We start from the raw sequence: 18,394 nt of genomic DNA, 5'->3' as shown, positions 1-18,394 counted from the left end.
CCTAAACCCATTGGATAATATGAATAATTACTCTAAAATGTTAATAATGAACAATCAGGTAAGAACGAATTGGTTGGGTAAAGCGACTTCATTAGAATCCTAAGTGCTTTCTAAACTTTTATTCAACAATAAAAATTAAAACAAAGGCTTTTTTTCCAAGGATTTAAGTGCAATAATTTAAAAATTAATTGGGTCAAATGTTGTGTGTATGTCGCCAGCAAGTGTTTTTAATTGGTACCAATAAATCAAAGATGGTCGAGAACCCGTTAATGACGTTCATAACTTGGTATAACTCAAATAGTATAGATATTCTTATCCATTATCCTTTATTTGCTTATGAAGAGATATCGGAGAACTTTACAAATCTATCCATGCGGAGAGTATACAAAATTCGGCCAGGCCGAACTTACTACGCTTTTACTTGTTCTTGTTTCCATTGATGATCTGTTGAACTAGACCGGGAAACTGATAAACTCATTTGCGGACGACAGCAACCTTTGTCATTCATATTCATTCAACCCTCTCTAGGCGAATTATGGATGGGAAACTCCGCCTGGACATGCTGGCTGAGTGGAGTTGTATGAACAGAGTAGATTTTAGTGCACTCAAGACGCAGTGTTGTTTGCTATCACACAAACTATTCGCTGATTCACTACGATCTTCTCTGTCCATTGACGATATGTATGTTGAGCAATGCGAAGCTCTTGATGTTATGGGCATGAAGATATTATGTGCCCTTTTATGTGGTCAAGACTTGTATTGGGAAGTGTTGAAAGAAGCACCCAAGCGTTCGGCCATGAATGCCATCAATATCAACTAATGATCAACATGTCAATAAAATGAAAGAAATGATGTTCGATCATTTAGGCCATAGAAAAAAAAACCTACCAATATTGTCACACAAAAACCGCATTCGCCCAATTAACAACAGTTATGGGAATTGGAAAACTTTTGGTAAAAGTGTACTGTAGCCAGGGAGATTACATTGAGGGGAACGAAATAGATTTGAACAAATATTTGCAATTTTTTTTTCACAGTAGTATATATAATACAAAGATAACAAGTAAAAAGCGTTAAGTTCGGCCGCGCTGAACTTTGGTTACCCACCACCTCGGGTACATATGGAAAACCACCTTTCGTCAAAATCCGGTGAAAAATGCACACCTTATGTCCCATAGCAGCATATCGAAATATGTACCGATTTGGACCAAATACTAATAAGTAGAAGTCATTGTTCAATTGTGTATAACTAAATGTTGTTATACACAAATATCTTTTTAGTAGCTGTATCTAAAAATAAACCGATTTGAACCATATGCGACGCGGATGTCGAAAAGCCTAACATAGATCACTGTGTCAAATTTCAGTAAAATCGAATTATAAATGTGCCTTTTATTGGACCAAAACCTTAAATCTAGAGATCGGTCTATATGGCAGCTACATTAAAATCTGGACCGATCTGGGCCAAATTGAAGAAGTATGTCAAAGGTCCTTACACAACTCACTGTCCCAAATTTCGGCTACATCGGAAAATAAATGCAAATATATGCTATATCCAATCGAGGGGCTTAACTTAACTCACTGTCCCGGATTTCGACGACATCGGACATAAATCGAGAGATCGGTCTATATGGCAGCTATATTCAAAGCTGGGCCGATCTGGGCCAAATTGAAGAAGAATATCGAAGGGCCTAACACAACTCACTGTTCCAAATGTTGGCAAAATCGGACAATAAATTTGGGGTTAAGGGGGGAAACCTCCACCCCAAACGGGCATGTGAACCGTGGGTCAGACCCCCTGACACTTGGCCTTTGACACTCACTCTTAAATGCCTTTCATTTACTTCCAATATTATAGGAAGGAAGTTCCTCCTGGATCAAGACTTCAACTTTATAATAACTTATTTGTGTTTTTTTTATTATAATTTGGAGAATATCGAAGATAATGAGGAAGAAGATAATGAGGACCCCTTGCCTTCGGTAAAGGTTTGACTAGGTTTTAGTCCAACATTTATCTATGGCTACACCACAGTAATGAAATACCCAAGTCTCTGGTGGGTCGAAGATAATGAGGACCCCTTGCCTTCGGTAAAGGTTTGACTAGGTTTTAGTCCAACATTTATCTATGGCTACACCACAATAATGAAATACCCAAGTCTCTGGTGGGAATGGACTCACGACATCCGCACTGGTAATCGCATCTCACTACCAACTCATCAAACGGGGTTTTATATGAAGGATTTTAAAAAATATGTTGGCCATAGAACTCTAATTCCTTTTGTGGTCTGGTTTAACTTGAAGTCTGCAATTTAGTGAAAGGGGATACTTACGAATATCATCTGTTTCTTTGTTGGGCTGTTGTAGCCGGTATTATTTAGATTCTATTGCTGGATATTGTCCGGCTATAGACTATCGAAAATAGCACAGCAAAGAACTTACATAAGAAAGGCAAAATGTGTGATGTTGCTTCAAAGAAATTTATCAAATGGATCATGGTGCTTTACATACCAACCCAACTAGAGTAGGTTGCAAAACATACATCTGAATTTGAACAGGGCTCTTTAAGAAGACTTGATTCACACGTGCAATAAAAAACAAGTAAAATCTTTCTTCCCTTATTCAAATCCAACTTATCCAAAAATGCCAATAGCAACAAACAAACACAATTTTGCCGAACTTATTTGTTCCCTGCAATGAGATCAGCCATCGGCTGATGCTGCCAGTGCTGTTTTATGAGCAGTGTTACTTACACCACATGAATGAAATTTAATAATAAAAAAAAAATAAATAAATAGAACAAATAAAAAAACAACAAATTATTATAATATTATTTAAAAATTTTAGTCGAAAAAAAAACAAAAATCCATGATTGTAGTCTAAATTATTGAAGTTATCTTATTTGGCATATTATTTGAAGGTTGTTTGGACTGATATGGCAATGGAAAAAATTATGCAAAATTACTTTTTCATCATTTCAATATAAGCATATGTTTTGCTAAAATGGTTAGGCTATAAAATTGATGGATGGCCACTTTGGTATACTTCTCAGTACGTTACTGAACCTTTTTTTTGTGTCAATTAGTTTTTGGGTTTTGTTTCGTTTCTTTTCGTTATTTGTTCAACATTCTCTCGAACTCCATTGTAAATAATTTTAGAGGAACTTTTCCAATAGAATCATCACCAATTCCAAAATTCAAAACGCACCCCTCATCAATAGAAATCATCGTTGCGTTGACTCGAAAACTCTCAATTAATTCAAATGAATTTTGTTTTTCGTTTTTTTATTTTTTTGTGAACTTTTTCTCTCACCGTACAAATCCTCAAAATGGTTTTTTTGATCCTTCCTAAATATGTGCCACAACTGTACGGATGCTTGCGCGAATGCCAATACATGATGCTTTAACCAAAACTAAACTTTAAATAAAAAAAACAAAACGCTTTCTTTTCCTCCCATCAAAATCATCCTAAATCTCATCATCAACTTTTAACTCGGTTTTTGCAAAATTTACAAAAACAAAAATTCTAAAACTATCTTAAATAATAACAAAACACAACCCTCAACTGTTCCCCCGCATCAAAATGGCTTAAATACCTGCACTGGCTTAAAACAAAACCAAAATCTTTCAACCATGTTAACCAACTCTCATCAATGCCAATGAATCAACTTCTGTATCTAAATGAAAAAACCAAAAAAAAAAAAATATTTTCGAATTTTGCACTTAAATATTGAAATAAAAAAAAACCGTTAGACAAGTAACTATACAGGAGAGAAAGGTTACGGCCAGGCCCTTCTCGCAGTTGATTGATCAGGAGCGACCCAATCACTTCATAACGAAGAAGGAGAACTTTGGTTTCGAGGACATCACCGATGGTGACAATAAGCGACAGCACGCGAAGCAGGAGCAGCAGGGTGAGATCATCATGAATGGCTCGGCACCTCCACATTCAAAGCCTAATTTGGATTTGTGGTTCAAAGAGGTAGTAGAATTGCGTAAAAAGGCTGGAGAATATAAGGTCAGTTGATAGTGTTGCTGCTACACTTGTTTAAAAGGGAGCTCATAACTTAATAACCTTGTTTTTGTATGTGCTTTTTGTTTTGCTGATGTAAAGTCTCGCGGTTGGGGCACCGAAATCGATCCCGAACTGTACAATAAACAAAAGGATCTCTGGGATCAGGTCTCAAAACGTAGCTCACTTTCATCGCTTTGCTTGGCCTCTACCATGCCAAGGTAGGTTATGATGATGGATTTGATTGTAACACAAGGGTGTAGTGATCTAATTATGTTTTTTTTTTTTTTTTGGAATTTACACTGGCACTGTAGTCTAAGCTCATTTTAAGTTCCATTATTGTGATGTGTTTTGGCGAGTAAAATGATCTCTTACAGAGGTTTCTGTTAGCAAATTAAATTGTGAGGAAAATTCCAAGTCAGTATAATGGTATAAGGTCGGCAGAGCAAAACCCAAAAAATATACCAAAAACGAGGAAAGCTTGGTGCAAAATTTTGGGAAGATTGGTCAAATAATGCACATGCAGCGGCTCTTGGAGTGAAAATCTGGCGATATACATATATGCCAGCTATATCTAAATCTAAGCCGATTCTTATGAAATTTGCCAGTAATATCGAGAGTCGTAAGAAATTCCTTCCTTTCGAAAGAATCGGTTAGCAAAAGACCATTTTATTGCAACATTACTGCAAGTCGGACGAACATATATATGGAAGCTATATCTAAATCTGAACCGATTTCGAGCAACCTTGTCAGATACTGTCACAGTTGTCGAAGAAAGTGTTGTACGAAGTTTTGGGAAGATTGGTCAATAAATGTGCTTGCAGTGGCTCTAGGAGTAAAAATTAGGCGATATATATATATATATATATATATATATATATATATATATATATATATATTCCGGAATATACCCCAGAAGTTTATTTTGGAGATCGGTTTATATGGGAGATATATATAAACGTGTAAACGTGCGCTGATCTGGCCCATTTACACAAGAATCCAATCACAAAAGACGATTTACTCTAGAAATGTTACATATTATTGACACCCCTACAAACAAACGCATGAACTTTAAGAAAGACATACACAATTTTGCACAAAATTTGGTACAAAAATACGGACAAGAATGAGAGAGCTTTAGTCGACCTTGTGCTCTGTAAAGGAAAATTCGATTTTTTATACCCTCCACCTTAGGATGGAGGTATACTAATTTCGTCATTCTGTTTGTTACACCTCGAAATATGCGTCTGAGACCCCGCAAAGTATAAATATTCTTGATCGTCATGTCATTTGAAATCGATCTAGCCACGTACGTCCGTCAGTCTGTCCGTCCACCTGTCTGTCGAAAGCACGCTAACTTTCGAAGGAGTAAAGCTAGCCGCTTGAAATTTTCCACAAATACTTGTTATTAGTGTAGTTCGGTGGGGACTGTAAATGGGCCAAATCGGTCCATGTTTTGACATATCTGCCATATAAACCGATCTTGGGTCTTGACTTCTTGAGCCTCTAGAGGGCGCAATTCTCGTCCGATTTGACTGAAATTGTGCACGTGGAGTTTTGATATCACTTCCAACAACTGCGTTAAGTATGGTTCAACTTGGTCTATGCCTTGACTTCTTGGGCCTCTAGAGAGCGCAATTCTCATCCGATTTGACTGAAATTTTGCACGTAGTGTTTTGGTATCTCTTTCAACAACTGTGTTAAGTATGGTTCAACTCGGTCCATGTTTTGATATACCTGCTATACAAACCGATCGTGGGTCTTGACTTCTTGAACCTTTAGAGGGCGCAATTCTCACCCGATTTGACTGAAATTTTGCACGTAGTGTTTTGGTATCTCTTTCAACAACTGTGTTAAGAATGATTCAAATAAGTTCATAATCTGTATAGCTGTCATATAAACCGATCTTGGATCTTGACTTCTCTTCCGATTTGGCTAAAATTTTGCATGAGGTGTTTTTTTATGACTTCCAATTACTGTGCGAAGTATGGTACGGTACATAACCTGATATAACTGCTATACAAACCGATCGTGGGTCTTGACTTCTTGAGCCTCTATAAGGCACAATTCTCATCCTATTTGGCAGAAATTTTGTAAAACGGCTTCTCTCAGGACCTTCAACATACGTGTCTTATATGGTCTGAATCGATCAATAGCTCGATACAGCTCCCATATAAACCTATTTCCCAATTTTGCTTCTTGAGCCCCTGCAAGGCGATATTCTTATCCGAATGAACTGAAACAACAATTTCTACAATGTCCAGCATTGATTTATGATCGGAATCGTAATATTACCTGATATAGCTCCAATAGCATAACAGTTATTATTCATTATTCTTTGTTTGCCTAAAAAGAGATACCGCGCATAGAACTCGACAAATGGGATCCATGGTGGAGGGTATATAAGATTAGGCCCTGCCGAACTTAGCACGCTCTTACTTGTTTTGTTTCAAAATGTAATTATTTTCAAATGTATAAATGTTTTTTTTTTTTTTAATTCTTTGTAAAATAATTTGCTGGTTAAATTTATAGTTGAAACCCTGATGAAGATCACCGGCGGTGGTCGAAATATTTTTAAAAAATACTAAAAAACACCAACACCTGTTTTTGTAAATTTTTCGATGACCTCGAGCCAAACCAAGAAGACAAAGTTATAAAAATTCAAAAGGTCAACAATAAAATCACAGAAAAAATTTTTTTTATAAGTTTTAGTTAAAAATTTTAAAATATTAAAACCTTAAAAAAAGGAAAAAATGCCTAAAATTAAAAAAAAAAATTTACTCCACTTAGTTACCATTTTTCCACAAATGTTGACTATAAGCCATAACAAAGTACCTAAAAGGCGTATCACCCTTTTTATACCCACCACCGAAGGATGGGGGTATATTCATTTTGTCATTCCGTGGGCAACACATTGAAATATCCATTTCCGACCCCATAAAGTCTATATATAATCTTGATCAGCGTAAAAATCTAAGATAATCTAGCCATGTCCGTCCATCCGTCTGTCTGGTGAAATCACGCTATAGTCTTTAAAAATAGAGATATTGAGCTGAAACTTTGCACAGATTCTTCTTTTGCCCATAAGCAGGTTAAGTACGAAGATGAGCTATATCGGACTTTATCTTGATATAGCTCCTATATAGACGATTTAGGGTCTTAGACCCATAAAAGCCACATTTATTATCCGATTTTGCTGAAATTTGGGACAGTGAGTTGCGTTAGGCCCTTCGACATCCCCCTTCAGTTTGGCCCAGATCGGTTCAGATTTGGATATAGCTTTCATATAGACCGATCTCTCGATTTAACGTTTTGGGCCCATAAAGGCGTAATTATTGTCCGCTGTCGCCGAAATTTGGGACAGTGAGTTGTGTTACGCCCCTCGACATCCTTCGGCAATATGGCACAGATCGGTCCAGATTTGAATGTAGCTGCCATATAGACCGATCTTTCGATTTAGGGTCGGCGCATTTATTGTTAAATTACGCCGACATTTGGAACAGTGAGTAGTGTTAGGCCCTTAAATATTCTTCTTCAATTTGGCTGAGATCGGTCCAAATTTGGTTATAGCTGCCATGTAGACCAATCTATCGTTTTAAGGTCTTGGGCCCATAAAAGGCGCATTTATTGTCCAATTTCGTCTAAATTTGGGACAGTGAGTTGCGTCAGGCTCTTCGATAACATATTTCGACAAAGCTGCTATGGGGCCTAAGGTATGCATTTTTCACCGGATTTTGACGAAAAGTGGTTTGCATATATACCAGAGGTGGTGGGCATTCAAAGTTCGACCCGGCCGAACTTAACGCCTTTTTGCTTGTTATCTTGGACGTCTAAAAACACTACTTCACGTATGGCAACACAGAATGAAGCTAAAGCCAGTCTTCAACATTGAACATTCTTTAACTTTTGCGCGTTGCTTTTTTGGGATTTGTTTGTGGAATTGCATTTTCCAACGCAACGCTCCTCAACGCGCTCATTCTGTTTTGGCCTTTACTCTTTTAAAAGTTTGCCTGCTTTCGAACGGACATGACTATATCGATGATCAGCAATATATACACTTTACGAGGTCCAAAATTTCGAGGTTCTACAAACGGAATGACCAAGTTAGTAACTCTCAATCCTATGGTGAAGGGTATAAAAATACCTAAATTAGGATGAGTCAAATATCTATGTCTATAAAGAGGTTACCAATATCGAGATTTAGGAAGCATTTAAGCCTTTTCGTCCTTGTCATTGGCAAAAGAGCAAACTTTGTTGTGAAAAATGTCGTTTCCGGGACAAAAATTCTGGGAATTCGCCGAACCAGGCCCGCTCCGCTGCGCCTTCTTTAACTCTCCAATATCTTTTTATTCCCAACGGAAATGTAGTTCAGTTTTGGGGGTGTTTTAGGGCGTACCCCAAAACACTTGACGCCATATCAAATTCGTTTTCTACTCTCAAATGCCATTTCATAATGGGTCAAATAACCCATTTGACGTATCTTAATGAGGAAAAGCGCCACCTTGACTTGAATGCAAATTTTAATGTCATATTCGTAATCTACTCCCAAATAAATTTCATTTGAGTCCCATATAGCCATGGTCGGCTAATTTGCCCATTTGGGGGTGGGCGACCTCCCATTACTTGGACCTAATGTTCTATGCCATATTTGTAATCTACTGCCTAATTCTTTTCATTTGAGTCCCATATTGATTTGAACTCCGAATATATCTGTTTAGAGGAGTTTTGGGGTTGGGGGGCCCATTGGGTACTTGGACCCAAAGTTTAATACCATATTCGTTTTCTGGTCTCCATTACCTTTCAACTGATAACCTTATTGTGCCCATCGGACCACTTTCGAGTGGCGCTTTTGGGGTAAGGGGGAGGCTCCGCCGATATCTAAAAATTACATAGCCTATGTTTCCTTCCTGACAAACGTACACAATCTATGGAAATTTTAAGAAAATCGGTTCATCCCTGTATCATATAGTCATAATGGGTCTAATGGTGTTTTTGAGGGTTGGCGTGACCCCCTATACTTCGATCTTATTTTGTATGGTACTTGGACCCAACTTTTATTATGAAATTCGTACTCTTCTCTTGAATACCCTTCATTTGAACTATATATTGTCCCGATCGGTAATTTTTGGGTTGTACTTTTGGGGTGAGGGGGAGGGTCCGCCCCCCTCCCGATATCGATATATTATTTAGCCTATGTTTCCTTCCAGGCCAACCTACACAATCTGTGAAAATTTTGAAGGATATCGGTTCAGCCGTTTTTGAGTCTATACGGAACAATCAAACAAACAAATTTTCATATTATCCCAGCGTCAATTGATGTGTATATAGGGTGTTCTAATGTCGCTTTACCCAACTGAATTATTCTTAATTACTGATTTTATTATATTGTAGATTGAAAGAATAAAAGAATTAAGTTTTTGCAAAGAATAGTTGAATTTTTGTTTATTGTCTATAAGCCTTTGCTGAGGCTTTAGTCGAAAATTACAAGTGAAAGGTTCGAAGAAAAAACAAATCTTTCGCTACACCCTAATACACTAAACGATGTGCCTTTGTTGTTTTGTTCGATTTAATTGAATTAATATTTTATGGCTATTATAGACCCATTACCAAGGAGGAGAAGGATCAGGAGAACAACAAGAAGACAACTCCAGTATTGAAACCCCAAAAGCCCAGAGTTCCTGGTCAGGCCTACATTTTGGATAACAAAGATGAACTCAATGCACTGCCAGCACGATTCAGTCATATACGTCACCATTTGGAACGCACCACTGGACCAGGTTATATTGCTCGTCAAATGCTTGATTTGTAGCTTCAAAATATTGATTATTAATTTCTTCTCCACAGATGTTGAAGAGGGCGCCCTACTGCCTTCCCCCACTCGGGAGAAACTAATGCCTGCTATTACCAAACGTGAATCAGAGTCTCAGCGTGGTAGTCCCAAGAAAACCGCTGCCTCACGTCACGGTTCTCCCCAGAAGGGTAGTCCCCAAAAGGGTAGCCCCAAAAAGATTTTGAAAAGTAAGTACCACCACACTTGACTGGCTCACTTAAATTACACTTAGAATACGCTGTATATCAGCAGAAATTCGGTACTCCACGATTTGTTTTCAACACTTCAAACAACACTCTTTGAACTACAGATTATTAAGATAATGAATAGACAACACACAATTTGAAGCACTTGAGTTGTTTAACTTTGGGCAGGGGTAGTAGGAGGAATGTTGTGGTGATCTGCAGGTTAACTGCCTGCGACCACCTTCCCGAACTATACCCTCCCAATGACACAAGCCACACCCACCCGAAAACAAACAAACATACACAGAAATTTCCTTCTCGTTTTATTCTTCCTTTGGTTTGATTTTGTTTTGGTAAAATGAGCCACTACTCTATTCATTTTGATTTATTTGAACTTCCCATTTTCTAATATGATTTCCGTTTCCGTTTTGTTTTTGAGTTTCTTTTTTTCCTTTGCGAGCAAAAATGTTTGTCTTGCTCTACTTTTTCTCTTGTTTCTCTTGTATGGTGGATGTGGAGTGAATTGCAATGAAATGAGTTTTGTTTTGCCTGCGTTTTTCGTTTGCAAGTTGCGTTATTATTTGCTTAGCTTTTTGGCCGTTTTTCGTTAATTGATTTGATTAAAATCAAAAGCGTTTTTGAGTGCAGTTAAAAAAAAAATACGAAATTTGTTCTCACTCACCTGTTGTTAGTTCTGTGGCTCGAAAGGAAAGACCATGGACTATAATGCACCCAAGGACTGGTATATGAAAATAATCTCAAAAGTAAGATAAGCAAAAGCCAACGAGATACATAATGGACATTCGTCATTGGAAGATCACTGACTTTGACAGGTTTACAGAACTATTGTATGGTATGTTGTATACCTTGTTTGGCGTTTTTTTTTGGTAATCTTTGGATTGTGATGTGAGATAAATTTATGAATTATGTATCAAAAGGTAGCGATATTACATTTTACTGATGCTGTCCGCGAAGCTAACTCATCAATGACGGATTTGTTTTCTCATTAGCACGCGCTCAAATACATCAACGATCTTTGCGAAGTGTTGAATACCCTCTTCTAATCTTAAAATTACAAAAATGTTACGGTACCCCATATTAGGATTAAAATGATGTCGACTTCAGGATGACATCGGACGTTTGCATTGTAAACACAGGACAGTGGCAAAGTCTGCAGATTTTGCCATTCAAGGCTTTTATATGCCCCCCTTGGCTTAAGGATCCTTTGAGAATGTCACACATATTAAATAAAATCCTTTTCCTCTTCGGGTTAGGTATGTGACTCTTTTCCAAACTCTTCAAGTCTTGCCAGTCCAGATGATGACAAGCTCTGCAATCCAGGGCTTTTCAAAGTCAATGTCTTGGTCGGGTACATTTAAATCATATTTATCCGCGGTTTTCCCAATTTTTTGTATGGTGGAATCGAAATTTTTTAGTTTATTTGTCAAAACTAATGAAAAAAATCTGTGCTGATACCGCATTTCCGATATAGCATGCAATAATTAGATAACTGGATGATTTTCCTTGCAGAAGCTGATTGGGAGTTGAAAATAGTTGAAATTGAGATTAGAAAATTACTACTGAAAGGGGTAAAAAGAGACTAGGGAAAACTAGACCAGGAATGGTAAATGAGAAGAAAGAATTGTAATATTCGTATAATAGAAAATGTCATGGATTAGCTATCTTGTAGGAGCTATCTTCGTAGATGTCATCCAAACTGACTTTTTTTGAAACAGAAGTAGATGCCAAGACTAAGGATGGAAAATAAACTAAGAAAGCTCCATTGGAAGACAAGATGGTGGCTAAAAGATATATAGTCAAAGGAAGAATACGATGCATGGAAGAGCTTAGTGTAAATTACAGGTCTGAAATGCATTAAACAAGGAATCTGTAAAGCGCTCTGAACTTTTGTAACACTGGTTATCAGCCACCTGAACATAATTAATCTCATAGCAGACTACCTAAACAAATATGTTGAATAACCAAAAACAATAGCTATGCAGCGTATGTTTGAGAGATAATAACTACGAAAACGGTAATTCGAAAACAAAGGGTTAAAGGCACATAAAAAACACTTAGATGAAGTCCCTAAGGGAAAGTCTGTAGTCATAAGGTGGACCATGCCAAAACTCCGTTCCCTGTTTCCAAAAAACAAAAAGATTTTTAATTCGAAATGCATACCCTCTATTTCTATACCCACCACCCAAGGGTGGGAGTATATTAATTTAGTCATTCCGTTTGCAACACATCGAAATATCCACTTCTTACCCTATAAAGTAAAGGGTGATTTTTTAAGATCAGGAAAGTGCATGAAATCTTTATTTGAATCGATAGTACGGTCCATATAATTCAATGCTTAAATATTATTTCAAACAGAGGTTGACTGTGACTGCGCCTCAAATGGTTCATCCGCTTTGTCCAATTTTGGAATACTCTTTCCGACACTTCGGCTGGTATCTCACGAATAAATGCTTCAATGCATCAATTGAAGCGGGCTTGTCATGAGCTTTAACATAGTCCCACAGGAAATAATCTAAAGGCATTAAATTGCACAATAAAGGTGGCCAATTGACCGGTCCCGAACGTGAAATAAAATGTTCACCTTGCATGTGGCAAAGTCTTGTTGAAACCACATATCATGCAAGTCAAGCTCTTGCATTTTGGGCAAAAAAGGTTCGATGTCATCTCACGGTAGCGCTCAACATTCACAGTTACATTACGATTCGCATTATCTTTGAAGAAGTACGGTCCAATGATGCCACCAGCCCATAAACCGCACTAAACTGTGACTTTTTCTGGATGCGTTGGTAGCTCTTGCAATGCTTCTGGCTGATCTTCACTCCAATATCGACAATTCTGCTTATTTACATACCCATTGAGCCAAAAATGAGCTTAGTCGTAAAATGAAAATAGCGTGCCATGAAATTTCTTAGCAGAGCACGCAAATTGTCTAAAGACGTTAAATCGCACGATCTAGGTGTCCAATTATTCGGAATGTGAAATAAAATGTTCACCGAACTCGCCTCTCAATAAGTCCATTGTTACGCGTGATGTGCAGCATGTGGCACCGTCTTGTTGAAACCACATGTCATGCAAGTCAAGCTTTTCCTTTTTGGACAAAAAAGAAGTTGCATATCATCTGACTGTAAAGCTTACCATTTAAAGTTACGTTACGATTCGCATTATGTTTGAAGAAGTACAGTCCAATGGCGCCACCAGCCCATAAAGCGCAAAAAACTGTGACCTTTTCTGAATGCATTGGTATCTCTTACAATGCTTCTGGCTGATCTTCACTCCAAAATCGAAAATTCTGCTTATTTATGTACCTAAAATTGTGAGCTATTCCAACCAGTGTTGCCAAAAAGATAATAGCTAAAAAATAACCCGTAAAAACTTAAGATGATTTAGCCTTGTCCGCCCGTCTGTTGAAATCAATCAACATATATTAAAAAATGATGATAATTAGCTGAAACTTTGCACAGGTTATTGTTATGTCCATAGGCAGATTAAGTTAGACAAGTAAAAGCGTGCTAAGTTCGGCCGGGCCGAATCTTATATACCCTCCACCATGGATCGCATTTGTCGAGTTCTTTTCCTGGCATCTCTTCTTAGGCAAAACAGGATATAAGAAATGATTTGCTCTGCTATTAGAGCGATATCAAGATATGGTCCGGTTTGGACCACAATTATATTATATGCTGAAGATCTGTGTAAAATGTCAGCCAATTCGAATAAGAATTGCGCCTATTGGGGGCTCAAGAAGTAAAATAGAGAGATCGATTTATATGGGAGCTGTATCAGGCTATAGACCGATTCAGAACATAATAAACACGTATGTTGATGGTCATGAGAGAATCCGTCGTACAAAATTTCAGGCAAATCGGATAATAATTGCGACCTCTAGAGGCTCAAGAAGTCAAGACCCAATATCGGTTTATATGACAGCTATATCAGGTTATGAACCAATTTGAACCATACTTGGCATAGTTGTTGGATATCATGACAAAACACGTCGTGCGAAATTTCATTCCAATCGGATAAGAATTGCGCCCTCTAGAGGCTCAAGAAGTCAAGACCCAAGATAGGTTTATATGGCAGTTATATAATATTATGGACCGATTTGAACCATACTTGGCACAGTTGTTGGATATCATAACAAAACACGTCGTGCAAAATTTCATTCCAATCGCTTTTTATGGGAATAAGATCCTAAATTGGAAGATCGGTCTGCATGGCAGCTATATCTAAATATAGTCTATATTAAGTCCGATCTGATCCATATTTGGGTCGGATATCGGGAGGCTTTAATCAACTCACTATTTCAAATATCAGCGAAATATCATCTGAAAACAACCGCAGCGGTCCATCAAAATTGGTGCAGAATAGGATATAGCTCCCACATTGCCCTTGTTTGCCCTTCCTTACTGGTTAAAGACTGTAGCGTGATTACAAATGACGGACTCACGGACGGACAGATATGGGCATCATTAAATCTTAGAATTTTACGATGATAAGAAAAATATATACTTTGTAGGCTTTGAAATTCATGTTTCGATGTGTTGCAAACGGAATGACTAAATTAATATACTCCCTATCCTATGATGGTATGCCTGTCTTAAACCCAAACGGAAATTCAGACTTCCCTTTTTTATAAAATGCAGTTTGAAGTTAATTCCAAAGAAGTGACAGCTTAGGCGACCACTGGAATGAATAGAGGTTTTCGGCCAGAGGTATTAAAGTCCAAAGACTTGAAAGAAAATCTGGGATGAATGTAAACGATAAGGTATGACTGGGATTGACATGAGGACAAGCAAACAATTTAACGGGACTTAGATGAATAAGCTTCAGCTTTAATTGGCTACAGCACAATTATAGGTAGACAAATATATATTTATGACAACTCGCATCCAATGCCTATGGAATGCCCTGTATACTTAGCCGTGACAAAAACTTTGAAAATGTTTGTATGTCTTTTAAACTATGGATTAAATTCTATGAGAGGTAATTGTCATTTGAATCTTTAGTTAAAGGACAATTATTATATCATGAAATAAATTGAACAAAGGAAATAGCTTAGCGTATCAAACTATCGTTCAGCCATCTAAACTATTAAATCAATCATCAGCAACCCATGAGTGTTCAATAAAATCGTTTAGAAAATCAAGTTTATTACCCCGTCCCCAACACAAAATTAGAATCAGATGTTAGATAAAAGAGCTAAGAATATTTGCAGGTTCATTCGCTGTATCAAAAACGTTTAAACGTGTTCTCCTCCTACTTCTTAAGTGTGTACGTGTGTAAAACATTTTTTTTTTTATTTTTTATTAGATATGTCCGTGTAAAATTTAGTAACCAATTGTGTATTCTTTTGTGTTTTCACCTTAGATGGATTTGTAAAAGAATCGAATTACAAAATTACTTTCCATTAAAATTCACCTTTTAGTTTTTAAAGATAATAAGCAAAACAAAAAGTTGTCATGCCATTTTCATTAACATACGAATTCAAATTTCTTCTTCAATCACTGTAAACAAAAAAAAAAAAACGAAAAAATACAAAAAACCGTTACATAAACATTTTCGAACGTAAACGTAAACGAAATGAAAATAATTGAAATTTAACGAAATCGAAACGTTAAGCACGCTCACAATCGGTTGGCCCAGAAAATGAATCGCCCAAGCGACAAATACGCTCCGCCAGCACAGCCCCCACTAGTCGAACAGCTGGCAAGAAAACACCCACAGCTGCAACAGGATCGGCCTCAATTGCTGAGCGTAAAGCACGACCATGTAAGTAAATCCAGAAATATCAACAACATCAAAAGAAATGTAGCTACGTTCTCTCACAGAATCAGAAATTAAATGAAAAAAAACCCATACCTACATACATACTTATGTACGTAATCAATCCTCCTCTCTCTAAATATCTCTCTCTCTCTGTCTCTGTATTTGTACTGTACTGAGTAAATTTGAAACCCATCCATACTGAAAATGTTAATTTGTTTTACCAGAACAGTTTAGAAAAATTAGAATTGTTCTCTTTGGTTATTGGTTTGATCACTTTCGTCGTCTTTTAAGTTCTCCATAATTCTCTCATCATTGATTGGCATAACAACACCATCCATACAAGCATTGTTACTTATCAACAACAACATAATATGTATAACAAACCAATTACAAACATACATACAAATAGAAATATATTATTAGTTGGTATTCGTTGGTATTCATTGATATTCGTTTCTTTAGAAGTTCTTGTAGTTCCTTTAATTGTGGTTGCGGTTTTATAATAATAACAAAACAAAAAACAAAAAATACTAACAAATCAAGCATTAACTAACATAGGTTAAGAGTATCGGCTAATCAACAGCTTAATAAATCATATTTGTTTGTATTCTCATTCGTTCGTTCGTAATCGTTTCGATACAAGCCGAGAGAAGATCATTTAGTGGTCTGTTGTAAATTCTTTCCCAATTTTCCAATACCGACATTCTTGGAAGATGGTTAACCATTTCTCCCAGTTTTTGTTTAGCATTATAGATTAGCATGATTTTCTGTGGTGTATCGACTGTGTAAATTTGAATTGTACATTGTTTTTTTTTTACAGTGAACTGTTATACAATAACAGATATTTTACATAACTATGTGAGTTTGTTTAATGTTAAACAAAAGTTGATCATAAAAATATGATACAATCAAGAATTAATTTTCTGTTAATAAAATTTATCCAGGCTAAAGTTGCAGACCAGATTGGGGAATTAAACAAAAAAAAAAAAAAGATCGAGTTTATATTCCAGAGTATAACATTGATATGTGTACGTAAAAGCAACATGATCAGTGTTAGCAATCGCATACAGAAACCTTAGAAAGATTGATGAAATACGAGGGTACATACCAGTCCAACTTTTTAGCTTTATTTAACTTCCTTTAACATTCCTTTGTCCCAAACATTGAAACCGATTAGTTTCAATTTAGGTTAGGATTAGGTAAGATCTGAAAATATTCCGTTAAAGCATACATGCAACATATATTTGTAAACTACCTCAAGATAAAGTCTTACCATTTCGAAAATGCAAACGATCGTACACCAAAGCAAACAGAGATAGACTCGAAAGAGCAAAAAAGTTGCTGCGTTTGCATGAACGAACGGCCGGGCCGATCTTTGGATACCCAATACCTCGGATATATATGTTCACCACCTTTCGTCAAAGTCCGGTGGAGAATTCATACCTTGTGCCCCATAGCAGCTATATTGTGTATAACAGAATATTAATCTTATTAGTAGCTATATCTAAAAATAAACCGATCTGAACCAACTACAACAGGGATGTCGAAAAGACTAACATAAGCCACTGTGTCAAATTTCAGTGAAATCGGATTATAAATGCGCCTTTTATGAGCCCAAAATCTTAAATCGAGAGATCGGTCTATATGGCAGCTATATTCAAATCTGAACCGACCTGGGCCAACATTGACTCTGATCTTAAAATAAAGACTGCTATCTTCATATGATCCGTCTAGGCTTAGAAGAAAAAAAAATATCGTGGTTATAACCTAGTCTAACCTAACCCTGAAGACTGGAAGTTAAAATTTGATTTTATATCCATGATTTCTTGAGGCAACATTCTTAGAATTCGCCGTAGATTAAGATTTTGACATTTTGTACCATTGGTCGAGATGTCGAACAGACAATTTTGTGATTTTTCACAAAAAAAGTTCGGTCGGTTAGAATCTTATATACCCTCCACCCTGTATCGCATTTGTCAAGTTCTTTGCCAGCTATCTCTTTATAGATAAACAAAGAAGAATGGGTAATAATTGCTACGCATTTGGAGCTATATCAGGTTATGGACCATTTCGAGCCATTCTTGACTTGCAGATGTTGCAGACCATGAAAAAGAATTGCGCCCTATAGGGGAGCTCGAATTGTAGTTTGGTAGACTGCGAGGGAGAAAAAGTGCACATAAGGACCATACAACAGGTTCAGAGAACATGTTGTCTAGGCATAGCCGGAGCGATGAGGACCACACCACCTAGGGCACTGAAAACTATTCTAGACATCCGAACCATTGACCTACAGATTAAGTGTGAGGCTGCCACTACGGCTATGAGACTTAAGGCGATGGGAGAATGGATTGAGGATGGGAGCAGCTCATACCATCGCGGTATAATCGAGGCGACGATAGGAAACCTAGAAGGAAGTGGAGAGGTTTCCGATCGGATACCTGAGATGAACCTTGAAGTCGAGTGAGGGAACCCTAGTATTGCCATGTTACACGGATGGATCAAAGCTAGAGGACAGAGTGGGCCTGGGGGTTTACATTGAGAACCCAGGGACTGAGATCTGTTTTAGACTGCCTGACCATAATACGGT

General features: G+C 37.2%; 1 protein-coding gene across 15 annotated transcripts in view; it reads left to right on the top strand.

The window, feature by feature from the left end:
• The window catches only part of LOC106095618 (uncharacterized), a 161,665-nt gene that overhangs the window by 126,062 nt on the left and 17,209 nt on the right, over window positions 1-18,394 (top strand). For 14 of the 15 annotated variants that reach the window (XM_059363830.1, XM_059363841.1, XM_059363839.1 and 11 more), the window contains 5 exons: window positions 3,750-4,014; window positions 4,111-4,229; window positions 9,607-9,785; window positions 9,853-10,026; window positions 15,661-15,810. In XM_059363830.1, coding sequence (XP_059219813.1) covers window positions 3,750-4,014; window positions 4,111-4,229; window positions 9,607-9,785; window positions 9,853-10,026; window positions 15,661-15,810 — 887 coding nt within the window. The remainder of the gene's footprint in view (window positions 1-3,749; window positions 4,015-4,110; window positions 4,230-9,606; window positions 9,786-9,852; window positions 10,027-15,660; window positions 15,811-18,394) is intronic. The other variant, XM_059363845.1, reaches the window with a different exon arrangement.

This window comes from Stomoxys calcitrans, chromosome 2, assembly GCF_963082655.1.
Source record: "Stomoxys calcitrans chromosome 2, idStoCalc2.1, whole genome shotgun sequence".
NCBI classification, from domain to species: domain Eukaryota; kingdom Metazoa; phylum Arthropoda; class Insecta; order Diptera; family Muscidae; genus Stomoxys; species Stomoxys calcitrans.
Note: the sequence above shows the minus strand (reverse complement) of the source record. Positions and strands in the feature narration are given on the sequence as shown.